Here is a 19,666-nt window from a genome sequence, read left to right as displayed (position 1 = left end):
ATGGTGGGTATTACCCCACCTCTGATTGCAGGAAGATTCCTTGTGAGCTCTTGCAAAGTCGTTAGCAATGCCTGCTTTGTGGAAGTTCTAGAGCTAGACTAGAAAAGCTAGTATGGGTGTAGGATACAACTGGCTGTTCAAAAATACAAATGGAGAATCGGAAAACACTTTTTCCAGGGAATGTCAGATGAAATTTACTATCTTGTGTTTTTCAACAAATTTCTAGTTTGCATGTTTAAAAGAAGCAGTGTCAGGGAGATACGTGTTTTATCAACTGAAAGGGACATTTTATCACCTCAGCTTTAGTTCTAGTTAGATATGCAAAGGTTTTTTTGTGACTTTACCCTGCTGACTTACATTACCTCAGAGGAGCACTGCCTGGATTCACAAACAACAATAAGCCATGTTGTGGTTTGTTGAATGCTGGGCTGGTTATATGTCAAAACTCATTCTGACAAACTGGTTTGTTTGCTATCTGCCTATTACAATTAGAAGCCACAGCTGCTTGTTGGTTTAAAACAGTCTTGACTTGTTTAAACCACAGGTTGCCATCATGCCTGAATCTATAACTGTGTCTTGGTTTATTTTCCTAGCTGCCCACTGCAAAACAGGAGGAAACAAAAGGGGCAGGAGAAAACTAGAAATTGCAAAAAACAAATGGGTTGATCAGATATCTGCTGAACACTTCATGGCTACAGCAGCAAACTCTGGCTGAGAAAAACCACAGCCATTTACTCTTAATGGCACGTCACTGTGAACAAAATAGTAAAACTTTTCATTGTGCCAGTAAGTAGCAGCAACTGTTTGGCTAATTCTGCCCCCTGGGCAGCCTCCTGAGCAAAGAACGGTAGGAGAGCTGCTAGTTCATTCCCTTAAGCACTCATTTCGGGGTACTGGGATTTCAGAGGGGACAGTAATGACACAGGAAGCAGTTGCAAACACAGACAGAACAAGGGTGGAGGAAGGAGGCAAATTTCAGTATCACTTCATCTTCCCATCTGCTCAGGCTCATACAGTACAGTAGCTACTGTATCTCACAAGAAAGAAACTGATGGTACGTCCCATTTGTCAAATCTTGCTTAAACAATCCTAGCTGTAGTTATTAAAAGGTGTTTTAATTTATAGCAACACATTTGCTCAAAAGATGGGGAAACTGGAGAAGCATATTAGAGGTGGTGGTATGCATGTTTAAGTTTGTTTTTAGCAAACATGGGGAGAGTTCCATGTTTGGACTACAACTTTTAGAATCCATCAGACCTGATGGTGAGAGTTGTGTTTCAAGAAAGGGATTTTCATATCTCTGGTCTTTAGCAGCATAAAGAAGGGGAAAAGGCACTTACTTCTACCATGATCAGTTTTTTCTTCCAGGGATGCTCAGTGTCAGGCCAGTTTTCTCCAAAGCATAACCACAAAGTGTACTTAGGGGAGTTATTCCTTCCTTCCATATACCCAATCAGTTCTGAAGGAAGAGAGGAAGAAAGAGCAGCTTCCTTAATAATCTACTGCCCCACCAGAGAATGACATAAGGCCTAGTTCCCAACCAGTGGTTATCTTGAATCCTCTTTATATGGCCCCCAATAGTGATGGACTAGGACTCGGGAGACCTGAGATCAATTTTCTGACTGCCATGGAAGCTCCCTGGGGGAGTGGAACTGGTCAAACCGCCAGATGCCAAAGGAAGATCTGCCTGAAGAACAGTATTGATCAAAGTAGCATTCCCCAGAAAGAGGGAAGAGAAGGTGTCCCAGTTGGCTGATTGATTTTTAGGACATTTGGCTGTGTTTCTATGATCTAAGACCCACTTCCAGTCATTTCTCAGACAAGGCACAAGCAATCTGGTGTCCTTTCAACAGTCTGAACTACAAATCCCAGAATGACTAATTATTTAATTATTGACAGTGCAGCCTAGAACTAAAGGGAGCTGAAGATGCAAGGGCAGGAAGGGCATCAGGAAACTACACAGACCAGTATTTTGACTCTGCAAGTCAGTCTCCTGTGTTCTTACCTCTTCACTGCCAGAAAACTGAATGGATCAAATTCCTCATTGACAAAGGACTGCCTTGGGAGAAAAATTGTTATCTTTTAGCCTCACAGTAAGGGAGGTCAGAAAAAAAATTTTTTTTCTGCCAAGGACATTTCCCTGCATATAATGCCAGCTTTCACCCCATAATTACCCCTCTAATGTCTACTTGGATAAATGACACAAGGTAGGGACTTCAAGCTTTTAGAAGGTAGCAGAATAGAAACTTCAAATTGCAGCATCAATGAAAAACTATAGTAAGGCTGCAAAAGAGGAGGGAAAAAATCTCCAGCATTAGTTTTCTTTGTAGCTGGAGCTACTTTTATACATTTTGATTGGTGAGCTGAGCCTTCTCCCCGTCATGATGACAGAAGAGGATTAAATGCTGGTGCAGACATTTCACTGCGGCAGAAGCAGAATCAAAGCGAGCAGAGCCTTTGGCCGGTGGCTCTCAACAGGGAATGCATGGGCAGCATAGGCTTACCTTCCGTAAACTGATGCAAGCTGTAGATGGGGCAGAATTTTTCCTTTGACAACTCTCCGCGTGGTGTATTCTCTGTGGCTATCTCAGATTGGCTCCAGAAGACATGGCAAGGACCTCGACGTGTGCCGCACAGCGATTTGCCTTCGATGCGGAGAAGCACCCCTGGAGCTACCCCACGTAGAAGGCGTTGGGTGTAAGATGCTTGCACCTGGTCGCTCAAGGGAGACGGGTCGGGTAGGACCACATCCACTAAATCAGGATAGCGACCAGAGAAGCCAGGAGGCACAAAGCAAAGGCCTCGTGTATTACTGAACACCTTGGTGAAAACCATCCGGCCCCGATAATAAGCCCGAACCTCAAAATCTGTTTCTAAAGAGAAGAGAGGGAAGTTAGGGTATCTGTGTGCAGTTTCAGATGAACCACCTGTAGTTATGTGAAAGACCATTCACATGACTGGTCCTCCTCACTCTACCCGTGTAGCATCAGGGTTTAGAAAAAAAATACTTTTTCTGGACTATAATTCCCAGAATCGACCAGCAAGCACGGTACGAACATGGTGGCTATAGTTTAAACATAATTTTTCCAAGCCCTGTGTAGCAGCCGCCGTAGGGTATGAAATGTCATGGGCAAAAAACGACGGGAAGTTTATCAGGTTCCTTGTAGTTCAGCTTTCCCTGTTTGTGCCCTTAACAAGGTCTATGATGCTTTGTAAAACTTGCAAAAATATCCATTGGTCCACAAATCATTTGTAAACAAGACTGGGCCAGATGAGCCAACCGCCACTTTCTAGAACCCTAGTCCCCTTTTCAGGTGCATGGTGAGCAGAAATTCAAGAGATCACATTCTATCCATCATTATTTCACACGGGGGGAGGGGGAGAAGAGTGGCAACACCCTCAGTCCTTGAACCACTACTAGAACCCTCCAGGAAGCCCTGTTCTCTATAAAGCAAACACCTTCCTTTGCATATACATGGGCTGAGGTGGGGTGGGTGGGATTTGGAAATCCCACATTGTGTACCTGCACGATAGGATTTCAGCCAAATGGTCCAATTTTTAAGTGAAAACTGTCATTAAGTTAGTAAATCTCTGCAGACCTTGGCTGTTGCATACCGTGCCGTGCAGTTTAGTATGTAACTGATAATCTAGTGAGAGTTATTAATTTATGGAAATCTGTTTCCAAAAGCTACACTCATTGCTAGAGTGCGCAATTCGATTTCAGCTGGTGTGTCTTTTTATTTATTTGGAGAGGCAATTTTATTCAGTTATATGTTATGCAGCTGATTCTGGGGATGGAAAACTGGCCTCTAGATCCACCCAAATTGCACATCTTGCTAAAATATGAAGGATATATGTTCTTCAGGCACAGCAGGGACTAGCAATTTCAGTGCCCTCTTGCGTTAAGCCCATGTCACGTGAAACAGGTATACACAGATTAAAGACAGAGGAATGGGAATGATCATGCTTGGGTCTTAGTGTAAAACTGGTTCAGTGCTGAGCCCATTTGGTTTGTGTTCCCTTCATAGGGAGAAGCACTTGGCCATAATGTGAAAACTTGGAACATGTAGGTTTGTGCCTTTCCAACATCAAATCTCCATGTGGGCATCGTACCCGTCCAGCGGCAATTTTTTTTCATGCTCTGTACAGTGGTGCCTCACAAGACAACTCGTGGGACGAAAAACCCACAAGACGAATAGTTTTTGTGACTGCTGTGGTGCCTCGCAAGACGGCTTCTATGGCCATGTTTCACAAGATGATTTTTCCCCCAAGACCAATGCCTCATAAGATGAATTATTTTTGTCTTGCGAGATTCCCACTTTTCGCAAGACGAAAATTTCAAAAGACAGTGCTACTTGCGGAACAAATTACACTTGTCTTGCGAGGCACCACTGTATTTCGCTGCCTTCAGCCAAAAGCCCTGCTTGCTCTGCCCGGGTAATGACTCTGCCTAGAGGTACTGGCACAGACTCCCTTCTCCACAGCAGTCACCAGAGAAACAACTCTTTCCTTTATATCCCAGAAGCTTACCAAATGTAGGAGATGCCAAGATCTGCTCCAAGGGTGTCACTGTGACGTCAACTGGATTCAAACTGGGTGGAGGCTGGTCTCCATAGCAAGCTGGATTTTCTTCTTGCACTGGGTTGCAGAAGCAAAAGATTCAAAACACTAATACACCACACACAAGTGGGTCAGGTAGAAACCTAAGAAAGCCAACATTTAACAGTCCCTGGGGAAATGCCCTTTTGGGGGGGTAAATAACCTTTGGAAGCTCCGGGGCCCACAGTAGACCACCTGGAATTTGCCAGACACCATAGCCCCCCCCCCCCCGACAACAACTAGCTGAGAAATGCTCCTGGTTTGGCTTGGTTTGGTTTAATTTTGAGGTGTGCAGTTAGGGTTCTTAGCAGACAATCCCAAGGCTGGTTTGTAAACCACTCATTTTGATTTGCAAAGAATTTTTTTTTCATAAGAGGGGGTGGAGACCTCTGGGAGGAGCAAAAAACAACAACACCTGTGTGGTTGCATTCAGTGATCAAGCCACAACTTGCCCACCCTTGGTCTAGAGATCCTAGAAGCTCACCATACATGTTGGTTCCCAAGATTGGTCCCAATGGTGACCCTGTAGCTGTCAGACTCAGATCCAGGTTGGTATTGGACAGGCTTCCACCCCAAACAGGATCTTCCACTTCTGGCATGAAACATTGCAGGGGGGAAAGAACGAAAGATGATTAATGCCTAACTTACAGATGACCAGGACAGAAGAGTACACTGCGGAAACCTCAACTGAAGGACTCAATAGCAGTCTTTCCCATGCTGGTGCCCTGCAGATATTTTGAATCCAGCTACCCATTAGCTGTTTGGGAATGATGGGGGTTGGAGTCCACAACATCTGGAAGGCTGCAGGATAGGAAAGGTGTCTTAGTACATTAGGACAGTTGGCTAAGAGGACTGGGGCATAAATGGGTTATAATGTTGCTTCCTGGGATTTAGAAGGAATTCTTGGTTCCATATCTCTGATGAGAAAGATGAACCAAGGGGGTGAAATAGGAAGCTAAAGGCAGCATTCCCAAACTTTCTCCCATCTAGCGTAGGAATCCAACCACAATCAGAGCTGCTTCTTGTGTTTCATCATACACATACAAAGTCTAGTACCTACAGCTGAAATCTCTTTAAATCTGACTCCTAGTCTCCTCCACTGCAAAGGTTGCAAGCCATAGCTGTAAGGAGTACAATGCAAAGGATCTCAGAGGGGGAGGAAGAGATTCTGCAATGTGTACCAGCCACCTGCCTGCAAGCATGTTCTTTTCTAGTCAAGTAAAAGGTGATGGGAGAATTTCTTCTCTCTGGATTTTTTGGGGGGAGGGGGGAATCTATTTTTCTAGCACATCGTGGCTTCATGCCTCAAAAAATGTACAAATTCTGCACAAATTCAGTAATGGAAATAAATTGTTTACAGTATTATCAAAGAAAGAGACAAAGTAAGCACATGACCAAGTCTGAGGGCCAGAATGTACAGTATATTAAAAATAGTATATCACTCACAGAGGAAATTCTTTAAGTGCTGAAAATGTCTGATTATCACAGCAAGAATCCTTCACATCTCCCAGTTTGTGAATTTAGCTTAATTGGTTTGTGATGCATCATTGAACGGTAAGCACAGGTTTGTTTGCAAATAAGCTTACTCTGTGACAAAGACCTGCCTGAATTGCATCTCTGGAACATTAACAGGTTTGGGATCCTCATCATGTACTATTTGTACAGTAGAATCTGACTACAGAATATGGATCATTTTAAGAGGTGAACCCTTATTAATTTTTTGCCCCTTTTTTTCCCACAATCCTCTCTATCCCTTTCCCAGATTCATTTCTGATCCCCATTACTCACCTGCCTGGGAACTGGAGAGATCCAGGGCACTCAGCACATTCTCCAATATGTTGTCCTGAAGAACAGGATGGAGACAACTCAGTGCCTTTGCTTCCTTGATTCCCATCTTGCTCTGCTACTTGGTCCCCTACTCCCCAGCCTGCTCTAATCATTTGTTTATAGCAGAGCTTAGAAAAGTTGTTTTCAGGCTACAATGCCTACAACCCCCCCCATCCCTTACAGTCTATTTCTACCTAAAATCCCCTCAAAGCCCTTAAGCAAACCAGCTGCCATATTGGCTAGTGGAATTAGAATGTACATCCCAAGGGTGAAAAAACATATACATAGAAAAAAACAAACCCCTACAACCCAACAACCCCCTCCTTTCTCATTTTTATGCCATTTTTCTACCAATGAATGGGGGCTAAAATGGCCAAAATCCCATTGCTTATTTATACCTGCAGAAGGCAAATGGCATAACTTGCATGAGATTTTTTGCTGCTAATTAATGAGTCGCCACTTGGACTTTTGGGTGCACATCAGTCTCGTGGGCTGGAGTGCACCTGAAATTCCAAACAAGGACTTGATGACTGCCAGTAAGAAGCCACGGTAGACCACGTTGTTTGCCCCTCATAGGCCTAATTACACAATAGGATTTAGGCCCATACTAACAGAACCTTTTGGAAGCCACTGGGTTGCCAGAAGCTGGAATCAATTTGACAGCACATAACAGAAGTAGCAAAAATAAAATTTAAAATACAATTGAAATGTTGTTTTAAAAAAAATGATTAAGAACCAGTGAAGCCGTTTGGCATGATGTTTCAGAGCCTGGGAGCAGTCACTGAGAAGCCCCTCCCTCACATCATCACCAAAGCCAAATAGGTCTCTTATGGTGGCAGGACCAAGCAAAAGAACTCCTCTAAAAATCCCAAAATCTAGGCATGCTCCATGAAAGAATATGACCTTGTAATGGTTTCATCTAGTACTTAGAGCACCATGTGCAACTGTGCAAACACTCTCTTGAACACTGACAAAAACGTCAGGGATGAATCCAAGTGTACACCTATACAGTCCAAACTCTGGGAATTTTTGTTGGGGAAGGTGACCCCCACCCAGCAGAAGTTGTTGCTTTTCTGTTAACCAATAACACCTCTGACCCATTTAGATTGAGCTGCTCCTTGTTCACCCTCGTTCAGTCCATTGATTGACCCCCAGCTGCTGATGCACAACTGGAACAACTTTGAATCAAGTGAAAAGGCTACAGAGAATTCATGCTCTGCTTCTTCTTTCCATTCCCACTTCCCCATTCTGGATTTCTTGAGACCTGGACAAAGAGGAAGAACTGACCTGACTAGAAGATAAACCACCTCCAAATACCTCCTGGCTTCCAGTGGACATAGAGGATGGATCATCAGACGGTGCATTCACCACCCTTCCTGCACCACCATTTGGATTTACTGCATGAGAAGACAGTCATGAGCAAGATTATGGTGCATTCAGTGAAGAGTCCAGAGTTTAGAAAAACTGATTTCTTGAACTGCAGTTCCCCCAGCCCACCCACACACCGTCCTTCCATCACTGTGCACCTTTTGCCTAAGGTTCACCATTAGAAGCCCCACACTGGGCCTCTTGGTCTCATCTTAACGCCTTACTCGGAATATTAAGCTGTATTTCAAACACTTTGTGGGGATCTTCAGAGTCTGTGCTGCTATCCTGCACCATTTCTATCCCTTCTTTGCGGTTTAGGGCAGCACGGAAGTTTCGCTTCCACTCTGATGGGGTTGGCTGGTCTACGCCAGGGCGGTAGCGGCCTCTAGCAATGGCCCAGTCCTAGAAGGGGAAGACAACAGTAGGTAAGATTTCCTCTCCTCCATGGCCACTTTTGAAGAGGTAGCCAGACTGGTTTGTTTCCACCTGCATAACAAAAACATGCATAAAGGATAAAACCAAAAGTATTATGGTTCCTTTGAGACTAACAGATTTTTTTTCCACTTTAGTTTTATGGATCATTCATTTCATTTCATTTCATTTTTGTGCCATCTTTCTTCCAGAGCAAGAACCCAAGGCAGCTCACAACATTCTTAAAACAAAAGGAACCAAAGCAAAATACTTTGAACATTCCACTTGGATGAGTAGCGAAATGTTTCAACCTAATAAGAAAGAAGTTCAGTTGCCATGACTCAACTTCCAGATACAACTCCCACAGAGCCTCACCATTGGTAATGCTGTCTAGGCCCTATCTGAGTTGAAGTCCAACATATCTGGAGAACCAAGTGGTTTCCAAAGGATGTAATACAACCTCCTGCTTAAAGCAGGAAATCCAAAGGATGATAATCTTCAAGAGATGGCCGTCCTACCTCTGCTAGATGGATCTGCCAGCATCTAAGATATGACAGGCCTTGGCTGTCTAAATCTTATTGGGTGAGGCAACTGAGACTGAATTTTCTTGTTCATTTACACTAGCAATATGTACGATGGTATAAATTGCAGCAGCAGATTGGTGCTACTTAAGTACAGTGGTGCCTCGCATTACAACGTTAATTTGTTCCAGAGAAATCGCTGTAGAACGAAAAGGTCGTAAAGCGAAATTAAAAAGCCCATAGAAACGTATTAAAACCTGTTTAATGCGTTCCGATGGGCTGGAAACTCACCGTCCAGCGAAGATCCCCCATAGGGCGGCCATTTTCGCTGCCTGTGCAGTGAGGAATCCGTCCCAGAAAACAGTGGGGGGCCATTTTGTTTACCTGGTGGCCATTTTGAAACCGCTGATCAGCTGTCTGAAAATCATTGTTTTGCAAAGAATTGGTTTCCAAAGCAGGGAACCAAATTCCCCCATAGGAAACATTGTAAAGCGATCGCAAAAGCGATCGCAAAAAGTTCATCGTAATGCGGTTTCATCGTTAAACGGAGTGATCATAAAGCGAGGCACCACTGTAGCTGCTTGTATTCTTGGTTGTGTGCTAGGCATGTGATTTGGCATGATATGAATACAAGCAACAACTGGTTAAACTAGCTGCCAGTGGCATAAATAACCAATAGGAACACTGCCTCCTTTTTCTCCTTTAACATTTAAGCTTGCACATAGGCTAAATCAAAGACTCAATATGCTACTAGGAAAATCTAAGAGAAATACAAAATGTTGCTATCCCCTACAGTGTTACAGTGTAATCATAACTCAAAGGTACACCGCTGCCTCTTCTGCTGGCAGAAATGCCTTTGTGTCAGTTGATCTAGGACAGTGGTGGCGAACCTTTTCGGGCTCGCGTGCCCAAACGGAAAAACAAAAACAAAAAAAATCAGCAGGCAGGACACTGCAGAGGCAGAACCAGAAGTGGCAGCGGACGGGGAAATCTCAGGCACAGAGGTGCCTCGAGACCCCACTACGGATCCTCCGCCAGCGCCTGCTACTCCGGATCCGCCTGTTGAAGCACCAGCACCGCAGCTGAAGCCGCCTCCTGAGGTTTGGCTCCACGGGGGGAGTGGGGAGTAGCGATCCAGCGACTTATGGCTTGCGTGCCCATAGAAAGGGCTCTGCATGCTAGCTGTGACATGCGTGCCATAGGTTCGCCATTGCTGATCTAGGGGACCTGTTGCTTGGAGAATCTGCAAGCAAAACTGCTTTGCCAGATAAGAGCTGGCAGCAGAAGAGAGGGAAAAAAAGATAGAGAAGAGACAGGATGAGATGGATTGTGTCAGATTCAAACCTCTTCCAACTCAGGGAGACAGTCTCTATGCTAGCACAAGGTTTGGAGACAATGAAGGTACCCCCAGCGAAGCTCCAACCCACCAATCCTGGGTCTGGTTTAGATCCATCATAACTTCATCTGGCCTTGAGCAATCCTAATTGAGGCTACACTCTCAGTAAGTTTATTTATATGGTGTTTTTCCACAATGAGCTGTGTGAAGCTTGCTTGCTTTATTTACTCACTCTCTCTTACTCTCTTTTCATTAGTGCATACACACTAATCTGGGCAGTTTACAAGCAGCTAAATTATATAAAAATATAAAAATATAAGCTTTCAAGAAATTACATACTTGGAAGGAAAAGAGACTATAGGCTTCTAATGATATAGTAACCTTAGTTAAACCGTTGTTCTCCACGATCAGTACTAGCTTCTGAGCCTACTTCAAAGTATTGGCTTATAGCACAGTATAGACACTTACGAGGGATTAAATAACTTAAGAGTACTTAACATAGCTTTGAAAATTTTGGTTGTACCTGTCTATAAGCCAGGTTCATAACCTTGGGGTAACTCAGGCGTTCCTGGACTGTAATTCCCAGAAGGCTTCACCCCCCAGAGTTTCTGGGAGTTGCAGTCCAAAGACACTTGGGTTACCCACTGTTATACTGTAGGCAATACCTGGGAAAGGTAAACTGAGCAAGGGTTTTACCCAGCTGTAGGACCCCCATTATAAAATCCTCTTCATTTGGAAGCATTACACTAGAATGGGCATTTTACCAAAACTTGGATCCTTTTGAAACCCCTGAAATCATTTAAGCCAAGACACATGTTACCTAAAACCATGCAAGTGATGGTAGTACATGACACAGAAAATCTCACCAGTGCCCCTTGCTCACCTACGTAAAAAATAAAATAAAACACAACAATGCATTGTAAAATTGAACAATATGTTGCCTTTTCATCACAGGTAGCTTATGACAGGAGCAGAGACAGTTCCCCCCCTTGAATTCAGGAGCAATTTTCTCCGTGGTCCCCAATTTGCTACTAACTCCCACGAAATCCACAATCAAATATGTGAAGTGGCTGCCTCGCTCTGCCTAACAGTAGGGCTGGCCTTGAGCTGCCTGAAATCAAGAAACGAAGCAGCTGTGATGTGTTCGTTCCACAATCCACAGGGGAAAGCAATGTGATGCACACAGATATGAATTATTGAAATATGGTTACCTGAAAGATCTGGAAATCTTCAGGAACAGCGCTCTGCCGTGCCCCGTGCTTCCATGGCACTCGGAAACGAGTCCGTTCAGGGTTTAGCCATGATACCCCTGGGTATACCTGGGCATCCAACTTCTCTATTAGCCAGGGTACAATCAGAGGCCTCTGAGCACCCATTGAGGATTGTGGTTGTGGATGTCACAGTTTCACCTGCTGAGAAGAGAGAAGATAATGATGGAATAATGAATCATAATTCAATTCAATCATTTCCCTCCTTCTGTCTTTCTCTCTCTGAATGTACACTTACAGAGGAGCAGTGGTGGCTGGTGACCCTCATTTTGGGGGTACTGTGAATCCACTCCACATTTTACTCTGCACTTTAGCAATAATATCTAGGGTGATGACCCTTAGATAACTCCTGTAAAGTGCAGACTAAGACCCAGGGTGGATTCAGAGCAAAAATGGAACCACCAGCCACCATCGCAGATGAGAGACTGTGTTTGTATGCCTGCTATATAATTAGTGAATGTGCCTTGTTTTGAGGCAGAAATTTTGCGCACGTGAAGTGTGGGCTCATGGACCAAGCAAGATATTGCCTCACCCCAAAATTTGGAGGAGGGGAACTGTTCTGGTCAGAAAGACTACAGTGTGCCTATTCAGTGCTTCTGATCTGCTACCATATTTTTTGAGATATGCTTTTAATTGTAACTGTTCGGAGATTTTATTACATTTGACAGTATACTGGGGGTGGTGATAACTGATCACCATCCCAGAGCTTGGAAATACTCCATTTTGAACTACAACGCCTCAAATCCCCAAACCAGTCGAAGCTCCCGGGATGCTGGGAGCTGTATTCCAAAGTAGTGACTTTTCAAAGCTTTGAATAAATCTCTTTAGATTGTTATCCTAATAGCAACGGATCATATTCCCCATTTTGCAGGCAGGCTAGCTAAGGCTAGAACATACATGGGAAGGTCTTGGCTGGAATCCTAGACACAACAAGACTTTCACAAAGAAGCAAGTGTGGGTCACTTCCGCCTAGCTACGAAGTGGATTGGGGCGATCCTCTTGGTACCCCATCACGAAGCACACTGTTATTGCAAAGGAAGTAAGCCCACTCAAATAGAGCGGCACTTCCTTCCGAGGAAAGAAGCAAGCATCGGAAGATCTGAATATAAAGCCTATTTCGGAACTCCTGGTGGGGAGGTGGGGAGGGAGGCTGCTTCTTCCTAGGCCAGTTTCCAGTTTATTCCGCTGAAGATCCGGTGCAAGAAGGAGGATCCTCCTCGGAGAGCTGAGTCAGTCCAGTCCCCCGCACATCGATCGGGCTTGCCCTCCCCCTCCGCGTCCCTACCTTTTCGTTTTCCGTCCCCACTGCCTCGGTGCTGATGAAAGCCCGCTCCACAACCGATAGAAATAAAAAAGGGGGGGGGGACTTCGCTCGCTTCCTCGGGCGTCACATGATCGCAAAAGTTACTTTCGGTTTTCTGCCTAAGAACTCGTTCCCAGAAAAAATCCCCGGCTTCCGCCTCTTTCTGCGCCGGTAGCGATGGCGAGGATAGCTAGGAAGGATCTTTGCTCGTCTCGATCTATGGGGAATTTCCTTGCAAATGAGAGCAAGGAAGGTTTCACTTTTAAAACCGGGGATTTTCTGAGGAAACCATTTTTCCCCCGACATAGGGTAGCGCAGCCCGATGGCATTACGTCCTGGATCGAGACATTTTTGCAGAGACGCTCCTCAATCCGGGACCCTTCTGGGACGCTGGGCAGCAGGATTTGGGCCAGATTAATTTTAGAGCAAGGAAAGGGAGCGAGGAGAGGTAAGCCGCCTTGAGCGCTCTTTCCTAGTGGAAAGGCGGGATATAAATATAATAAACAATAATAATAGTTGAATCATCATAACAATAGGATCTTGGAGCCCAAGGGCAGAATGCAATTTCACAAAAAATTTCAGGGGTCACCTTGCAATGATGAGTGGAGCCGAAAGCTGAGACTTCCAAACATACAGTAATTGTATTTTATTTTAAGGCCAGTACATTTCAGCTTTTTAATATGAGACACATTCTTACCAAAATGGGTAACCAAGAAAATCGCTAAACGGTGGGGATTAGAGGAAAGGGCATGCCTATCTAGGGCTGACCGGGAAGGAACAGATAACAGTGGGAGGAATGAGATTTGCCAGCCTGTTTTAGAGGATTTATATGTGTTAACTCCAAGGACTTCAGAGTAACTAGTTAAAAGTCATGCTGTTACCTGTCGGTTGTTTTTCTAGAATACTAAGTGCTGTAGAGTTTTGAAATTCTGGTGAAATTCTCTTTTGCTCCACAAAGCCCAGAGATCTACCAAGAATAGCTGTGCATTCCCTAAAATCCACCCTTTTCTCATTAACTGGCACTTAAAGTCTCAATAACTCACTCTGAGACATTTGTTGGAAAAAGACTAAAAAGCATTTGTTTACTTACATTTATTTGAAGTTACAGTACAGACTTATATATGCTGCTTTCTTTATTGCACACACACTTCACAGTTAACTGAACAGATCAATAGCAACAAACAACTGGCACAAACAGATCAAAGAGAAGAAAAAAACACTCAGTAGAGAGGTAGGCCTCTCTTTCAATTCAGAGGCCAGAAAAAATGATTTGTTTGTGCTGGTTAGACAAACTTTCCCTCCCAGAAAAGTTCCTCCCAGTTACACAAAACAGAGACAGATTTCAAAGTTGCAAACAAAACTCAAACATATAGGTTATATTTCAAAAGTAACCAAACAGCTATACACAAAGTTTCTTTTTAAATTAGTTATATTTATATTTTCAAAATGTATTTTTGGAAGCCCATGTAGCAGGATTTTGACATGATTTTTAAAAATTTTGGGCTGTTCTGTTATCTGTTAAATTGCAAGGGAAATAGTGCTTTGTTTCATCTCTCTAATTTTTACAAATATTTTGAAGTGATTGTTAAAACACAGAGAAACAGATTTTTCCCATAGACAGAGGTGTTAGACGGGGGTGTATTTTATCTCCCCCTCTGTAGAATATCTCATTCAGAAAAACTGGATTAGATTCAGATGGAGGAGGAGTGAAAACTGCTAGAAGAAAAATCAATAATTTAAGATATGCTGGTATCACCATATCACTGGCAGAAATCAGCTGTGACTTGAAATGACTTCTGATGTAGGTGAAAGAAGAAAATGAAAAAGCAGGACCATAGTTGAATATTAAGAGAACAACCATTTGTTTGTTTGTTTGTATATGGAGTATTGTGGGGTTTTAAGTTTTAACTTGTAAACTGCCCACAGTAGGGCTTGCACTAATGGGGCAGGAAAGAAAGAAAGATGAATTTATCAGAAGAATTTAATAACTTTCATGTTGACAATGAAGAAACCAAAGTTGAGAAGAATTTTGTGTATTTCAGTTCAGTCATCAATCCAGATGGAAACTGCAGCCAAGAAATCAGAAGACTAAATCTCAAAAGAGCAGCTGTGAAGGAACTTTTAAGACATCTTCCAATGAAAGTATATAAGGAAAATAAATTTAAACTATAGCATTTACAGTTACCATATACAGTACAGATGTGAAAGCTCAACAGTTTACTTGAAGGGATCAGGGAATTTGCAATTCAGCAACAGTTAGAGGGTCATACATAAAGATGGGATTTTTGCATGTTATAGATTACAAATACTATAATGTTCCAGTCTGGTAATTCTGTCTACAGTACTTTACAGGCACCTTACAAATAGCTCAATGTTATACACATGGGAGAAAGGCCCAGATTAGAAGACTGCCCAAGCTTCCTGCTTGTGTCCTGGTGCTGGTTAACTTTCTTTCTGATTTTAATTACAGCTGCTATTGTTGTTACTTTTCGTAGAAAGGTGGGATATAGATCTCAATAGTAAATAAATCAAAGTATTTTTTTTCCTCTTCCATTCTTTTTTTCTCTTCACTTACGTTGTAATACTTCATGTATTTCCCAGGAAATAAGTTCTCAGGTAAGTGCATAAAACAATGAGTATGTCTGAGGAGGTGCTTTTTTATTACTGTTTTGTAATTATTTGTTCTTCAATGCAATCTTGTGGATGTCTACTCAGAAGCATGTTTTGTTATGTTTAAAGGAGCTTATGCCAGAATACATGAATCCAGGATTACAATGCTTTTAGCATTAAACAAGAGTAAGCCCCATTGAACCCCATTAATTAGATATGCATAGGACTGGGCTATCAAACTCTTACATTAGCCTTCTCCAATCTGTGGAGGGGAGCACTTACCCTAGATGTGTTGGACTACAAGTTCCATCGTCCACAGTAATTGCCTTTAGAGCCTGTAATCCAACACATTTGGAGGGTGCATTATCAGCAAATGTCTCTACACAGGATAAACCAGGGTTGAGGATATGTGGGGCTTCCTTCTTACAGAAGCTCCTGCCTCCATGGCTCAGTGGTGAGGGATCATTGGATTTGTACTCTAAGGCAGTGGTTCTTAACCTTTGTTACTCAGATGCTTTTGAACTGCAACTCCCAGAAACCCCAGTCAGCACAGCTGGTGATGAAGGCTTCTGGGAGTTGCGGTCCCAAACTCCTGAGTAACCCAAGGTTAAGAACCAGTGCTCTAAGGAATCTGATGAGGCAAAAATTTTCTGGCAAATTATATGGTAAGACTTAGGGATGGGACTTTTGGGTTAATCCAGTGGTTTTTTAAAAGCATGAAAGAAGCCCTTTCCAGATTCTTTCATGGCTTTATGATAGAGACTCTCTGAAATACAAAAGATTCGGGATTCCAAAAGAGGTTATGGAACATTATGCATTTCTTTCATTTTTTCATACTATTCTGCTTTTTGGCCTTTTATTTTATTGATGTTTGAAGGTATTCATTTTATTAATTTATTTTATTTATATATAATATTTAAAGTTGAAAACAATGAGGCAATATTGAGGCAAAGATCAGTAAGTAGACAGATATTTAAAAAAAGAAAAATGCCACTCTGAGAAATGAAAACACAAACATGGAAAACATAAGTAGTACTAAAAATCCAGTCAAAGCAGTAATGCATAGCAGTTTACCTAAAAATCACACACAGGTAGCTAGTTACTGGGGAAAGGCTTGCCTGATGAGAAAGGTCCTTGCCTGCTTGTGGAAGGATAGCAAAGATAGGGCCAGTCTGGCCTCCTGAGGGAGTGAGTTCCAAAGTCTACAGTCCCTGGCTACCTGTTCTCCAGCTGATGGACTACTGCCTGCGCTGCTGAACTAAAGCTATTAAAGTGATAGAAGGGAGACCTGTCTCCCCACACCTTCATCTTTTGGGGGTTTGAATTGGGAGGGTTTGATCATTTTGCCCTTGGTGAGTACGTGTGTTTTTTATTTTGATTATGATAATGACTTCCCTTTCTCGTCTATGTAATTCCTAATGATGAATTGATGGGGATGATGTGATGCTAATTGTAATGTTTAAACTATTATTAGTACCTGCGTAAGTGTGTGGATGGCTGATTTTTCTTTCTTGTGCACTGTTGTTATTGTCCACTTTTATCTGTTGCCTTGTCATATCTCTTTTTATGGACTACCCTGTTTCCCCGAAAATAAGGCCTACCCTGAAAATAAGCCCTAGTATGATTTTTCAAGATGCTCGTAATATAAGCCCTAACCTAAAAATAAGCCCTAGTTAAGTGAAACCCCGCCCTCCACCATTGTGCAGCCACCAGAAGAAGATGACATGACTGTATTTGAATAAATGTAGATTATTGTACATGGAAAAAAAAAAGCATCCCCTGAAAATAAGCCCTACTGCGTTTTTAGGAGTAAAAATTAATATAAGACCGTGTCTTATTTTCGGGGAAGCACTGTAGTTTTGAGTATTGTGTAGAGCTTCATTGGGTTTAGCATCAGAAACCAGAATGGGGAATCTGAAAGAAACGAACCCAAAAAAGAACTGCACCTGAAAGAAACCAAAACTGAAAGACTCCCAAAAGAAGGAAATACTAACATTTCCCCCCCATACATCCTGAGTACCTATACAAAATGATTTTTGTCTTAAAAAACAAGACCAAAAACACAAATTTCTGAGGTAGAATGTGCAAAGTCTTCAATAATATATGGTTCTGTCTCTTCTGTGGGAGTCATGGCAACAATAGTGGCCTATAATGTGCTTCCAGCTTTGTTGTGCAGAATACGAACCATGAATTCTTTAATTGACAATACAAATCTATGGAGAGCTACTCAAGAATAGGCCCCACTGGATTTAATAGGATTTCCTCTCTGGTAAGTGAGCATCAGATTGCAGCCTATGAATTCTTATACTGATAAGTATAGTATCTATACGAATGTTCTAAATGCAAGCAGGTGTTGGGTTTGGTTTTTTTTTAGCCATTTCCTGTTATTGGCTGGGATATGAGGAAGGTCTATCTTCAAGCTCAGCTACAAATAAAAAGTGCTTACCCATCTGCTGATCTGCCACTGAGACAATACACTTAATGTCTAATTTGCATGGTATTTTCTGTGCACTCTTACAGACCTAACCATAAAAAAAAAAATGCTTTTCTTTTCTTTTAATTGGAAGTGTCTTACTGTCGCCTGTCACCACCAGGGAATGTATTACTACTTCCTGCTTGCTTTAAGCAATGTATAATTAGCCGTCAGCCACCCTCTGTTTCATGCCCAAGTCAATACAGACGGGAAACACACTGGGATGTGACAAAAGGGACCTCTTCAGTTCTTCTGGATCCTTTAATGTTTATGTGGCTTTAAAAAACATATGTACTATATGTTTACTTCCAGATAATCATATCGGTGTTGGGGTATGTGTGACCCACCAGATGTTGCTGGAGTATAATATTCTCATGCCTTTGTCATTGGCTGCATTGGCTAAAGTGTAGGGACACACATTCTCCATCTCTGTGTCTCATTTGAATCAATTGCCTCTGCATACCAGGGATAGTCTGTCATTATTTCTTATTCCTCCTTCTGAGTAAGTTATTGTCTTTGGCTTATTCATTACATTGTATTACTGCTTTGAAGAGGATGCCTTATTATAGCACTGGAGGTTCCAGCAGCACAAGTGAAGAGAAAAAGGGCCACCGTATGCCCTGCACCCATCATCAGGTTCCTCTACTCATCACCTGACAGCAAAACTAGCAGAGGGTAAGAGAAGGTAGCGTCACCTTAAGCCAGTGGTTCCCAACCTTGGATCCTCAGATGATCTTGGACTACAACTCCCAGAAATCCTGGCCAGCACAGCTAGAGGGGAAGGCTTTTGGGAATTTTAGTCCAAGAACATCTGGAGAGCCAAGGTTGGGAACCACTGCCTTAAGCTGTTCTAAGAAGCCATCTTTGTCAGGCTCTGAGCAGTGAAAGGCCTTGGCCCGTAACCCTTGGGAGCAAGAGAATAACGGGCATTCAAAGAAGAGCTGAATATATATGGTATGCCTCTTCAAGACCTCCATTCCATAAGTCTAGTGTTGTCAGGTACTAATTATCCATCAAAACACACAGTGTCTGTCTAACAGGAACCAATGAGAAAATGCCATTGCAGTTAATCCCTTTTACTTCTACTTCCCTGGAGAGAAAATGTATTTACAGTGGATTGCAGTGTCCACACACTCTTTATCACACCTTAGTGTTACTGTCATTATCGGCTGTCAAATTCACCCCCTCCTGCTTCAAAGTTGGGGTTCTTGTGAACTTTGTCTTTCACTAAACATGGAGAGGGGGCCCTTGGTTCTGTAAGGAAGATAACTGATAATTGATCTTGTGTAAATCCATTTCAGATTTAGTTACTTAGAATTGTTTTTTTTTTAAATACTCTTTTCAATATAATACACTTCTTTCTTCTCTGTGCTCCACCCCTGAATGAAAGTTTAGTGTGAGCCAGTCCTACCATTAGACAAAGGAAGGCAGGAGCTTCAGGCGGAAGATCTGGGTTGACATGATTGTTGTTTGATTACTTTGTTGGTCTTGAATTTTTACTAACAGAGATGAGATGAGGCATCCTTGTGGCATTTTCTTGACTGTGGGGTGGGGGATGCCATTTGTTGCCCTGCTTCAAGATGCAAAATGTCTTGAGACAATCATAATATAATTACTAAGTGCAAAAAGAACTGTCTAAGACCCTTCCAGTTTTCTGTAAATCATTAAATTCTTTGGGATTTTTAGTATACAGTAATGTGAAAACTGAAACCTGTTGCCCTTGTCTGTTGTTTGCTGTGGGCGTTCCCTGCCCTTTTCATGAAGTGGCATGGCTTATTTCCCTATTTGTGTCAAGTCAGTTGACAGTGTACCAAAAAAAAAAGCTTAGTTTGGAAAGCAATGTCTGGCTGGGACATTGTGCTTACAAAGCAGAAGGATTTGCACTCTGTGCCTTGCTGCAATGAGACACCAAATATTTGTACTTGAGAAATGAATAAAGGAGAATATTCC

At 42.6% G+C, this 19,666-nt stretch overlaps 1 protein-coding gene across 3 annotated transcripts in view; it reads right to left on the bottom strand.

Annotated features, from left to right (window-relative positions):
- The window catches only part of IRF3 (interferon regulatory factor 3), a 40,942-nt gene extending 27,925 nt beyond the window's left edge, over positions 1-13,017 (bottom strand). For 2 of the 3 annotated variants that reach the window (XM_073004393.2, XM_020794031.3), the window contains exons 1-9: positions 12,616-13,017; positions 11,274-11,474; positions 8,019-8,196; positions 7,714-7,823; positions 6,388-6,442; positions 5,084-5,191; positions 4,531-4,638; positions 2,505-2,873; positions 1,341-1,459 (exon numbers count right to left, since the gene is read on the bottom strand). In XM_073004393.2, the coding sequence (XP_072860494.2) occupies positions 1,341-1,459; positions 2,505-2,873; positions 4,531-4,638; positions 5,084-5,191; positions 6,388-6,442; positions 7,714-7,823; positions 8,019-8,196; positions 11,274-11,438 (1,212 nt within the window). In that variant the 5' untranslated portion in view covers positions 11,439-11,474; positions 12,616-13,017. The remainder of the gene's footprint in view (positions 1-1,340; positions 1,460-2,504; positions 2,874-4,530; positions 4,639-5,083; positions 5,192-6,387; positions 6,443-7,713; positions 7,824-8,018; positions 8,197-11,273; positions 11,475-12,615) is intronic. The other variant, XM_020794032.3, reaches the window with a different exon arrangement.
- Positions 13,018-19,666: the final 6,649 nt, after the last annotated feature.

The sequence above is a fragment of the Pogona vitticeps genome, chromosome 6, assembly GCF_051106095.1.
Source record: "Pogona vitticeps strain Pit_001003342236 chromosome 6, PviZW2.1, whole genome shotgun sequence".
NCBI lineage: Eukaryota > Metazoa > Chordata > Lepidosauria > Squamata > Agamidae > Pogona > Pogona vitticeps.
Note: the sequence above shows the minus strand (reverse complement) of the source record. Positions and strands in the feature narration are given on the sequence as shown.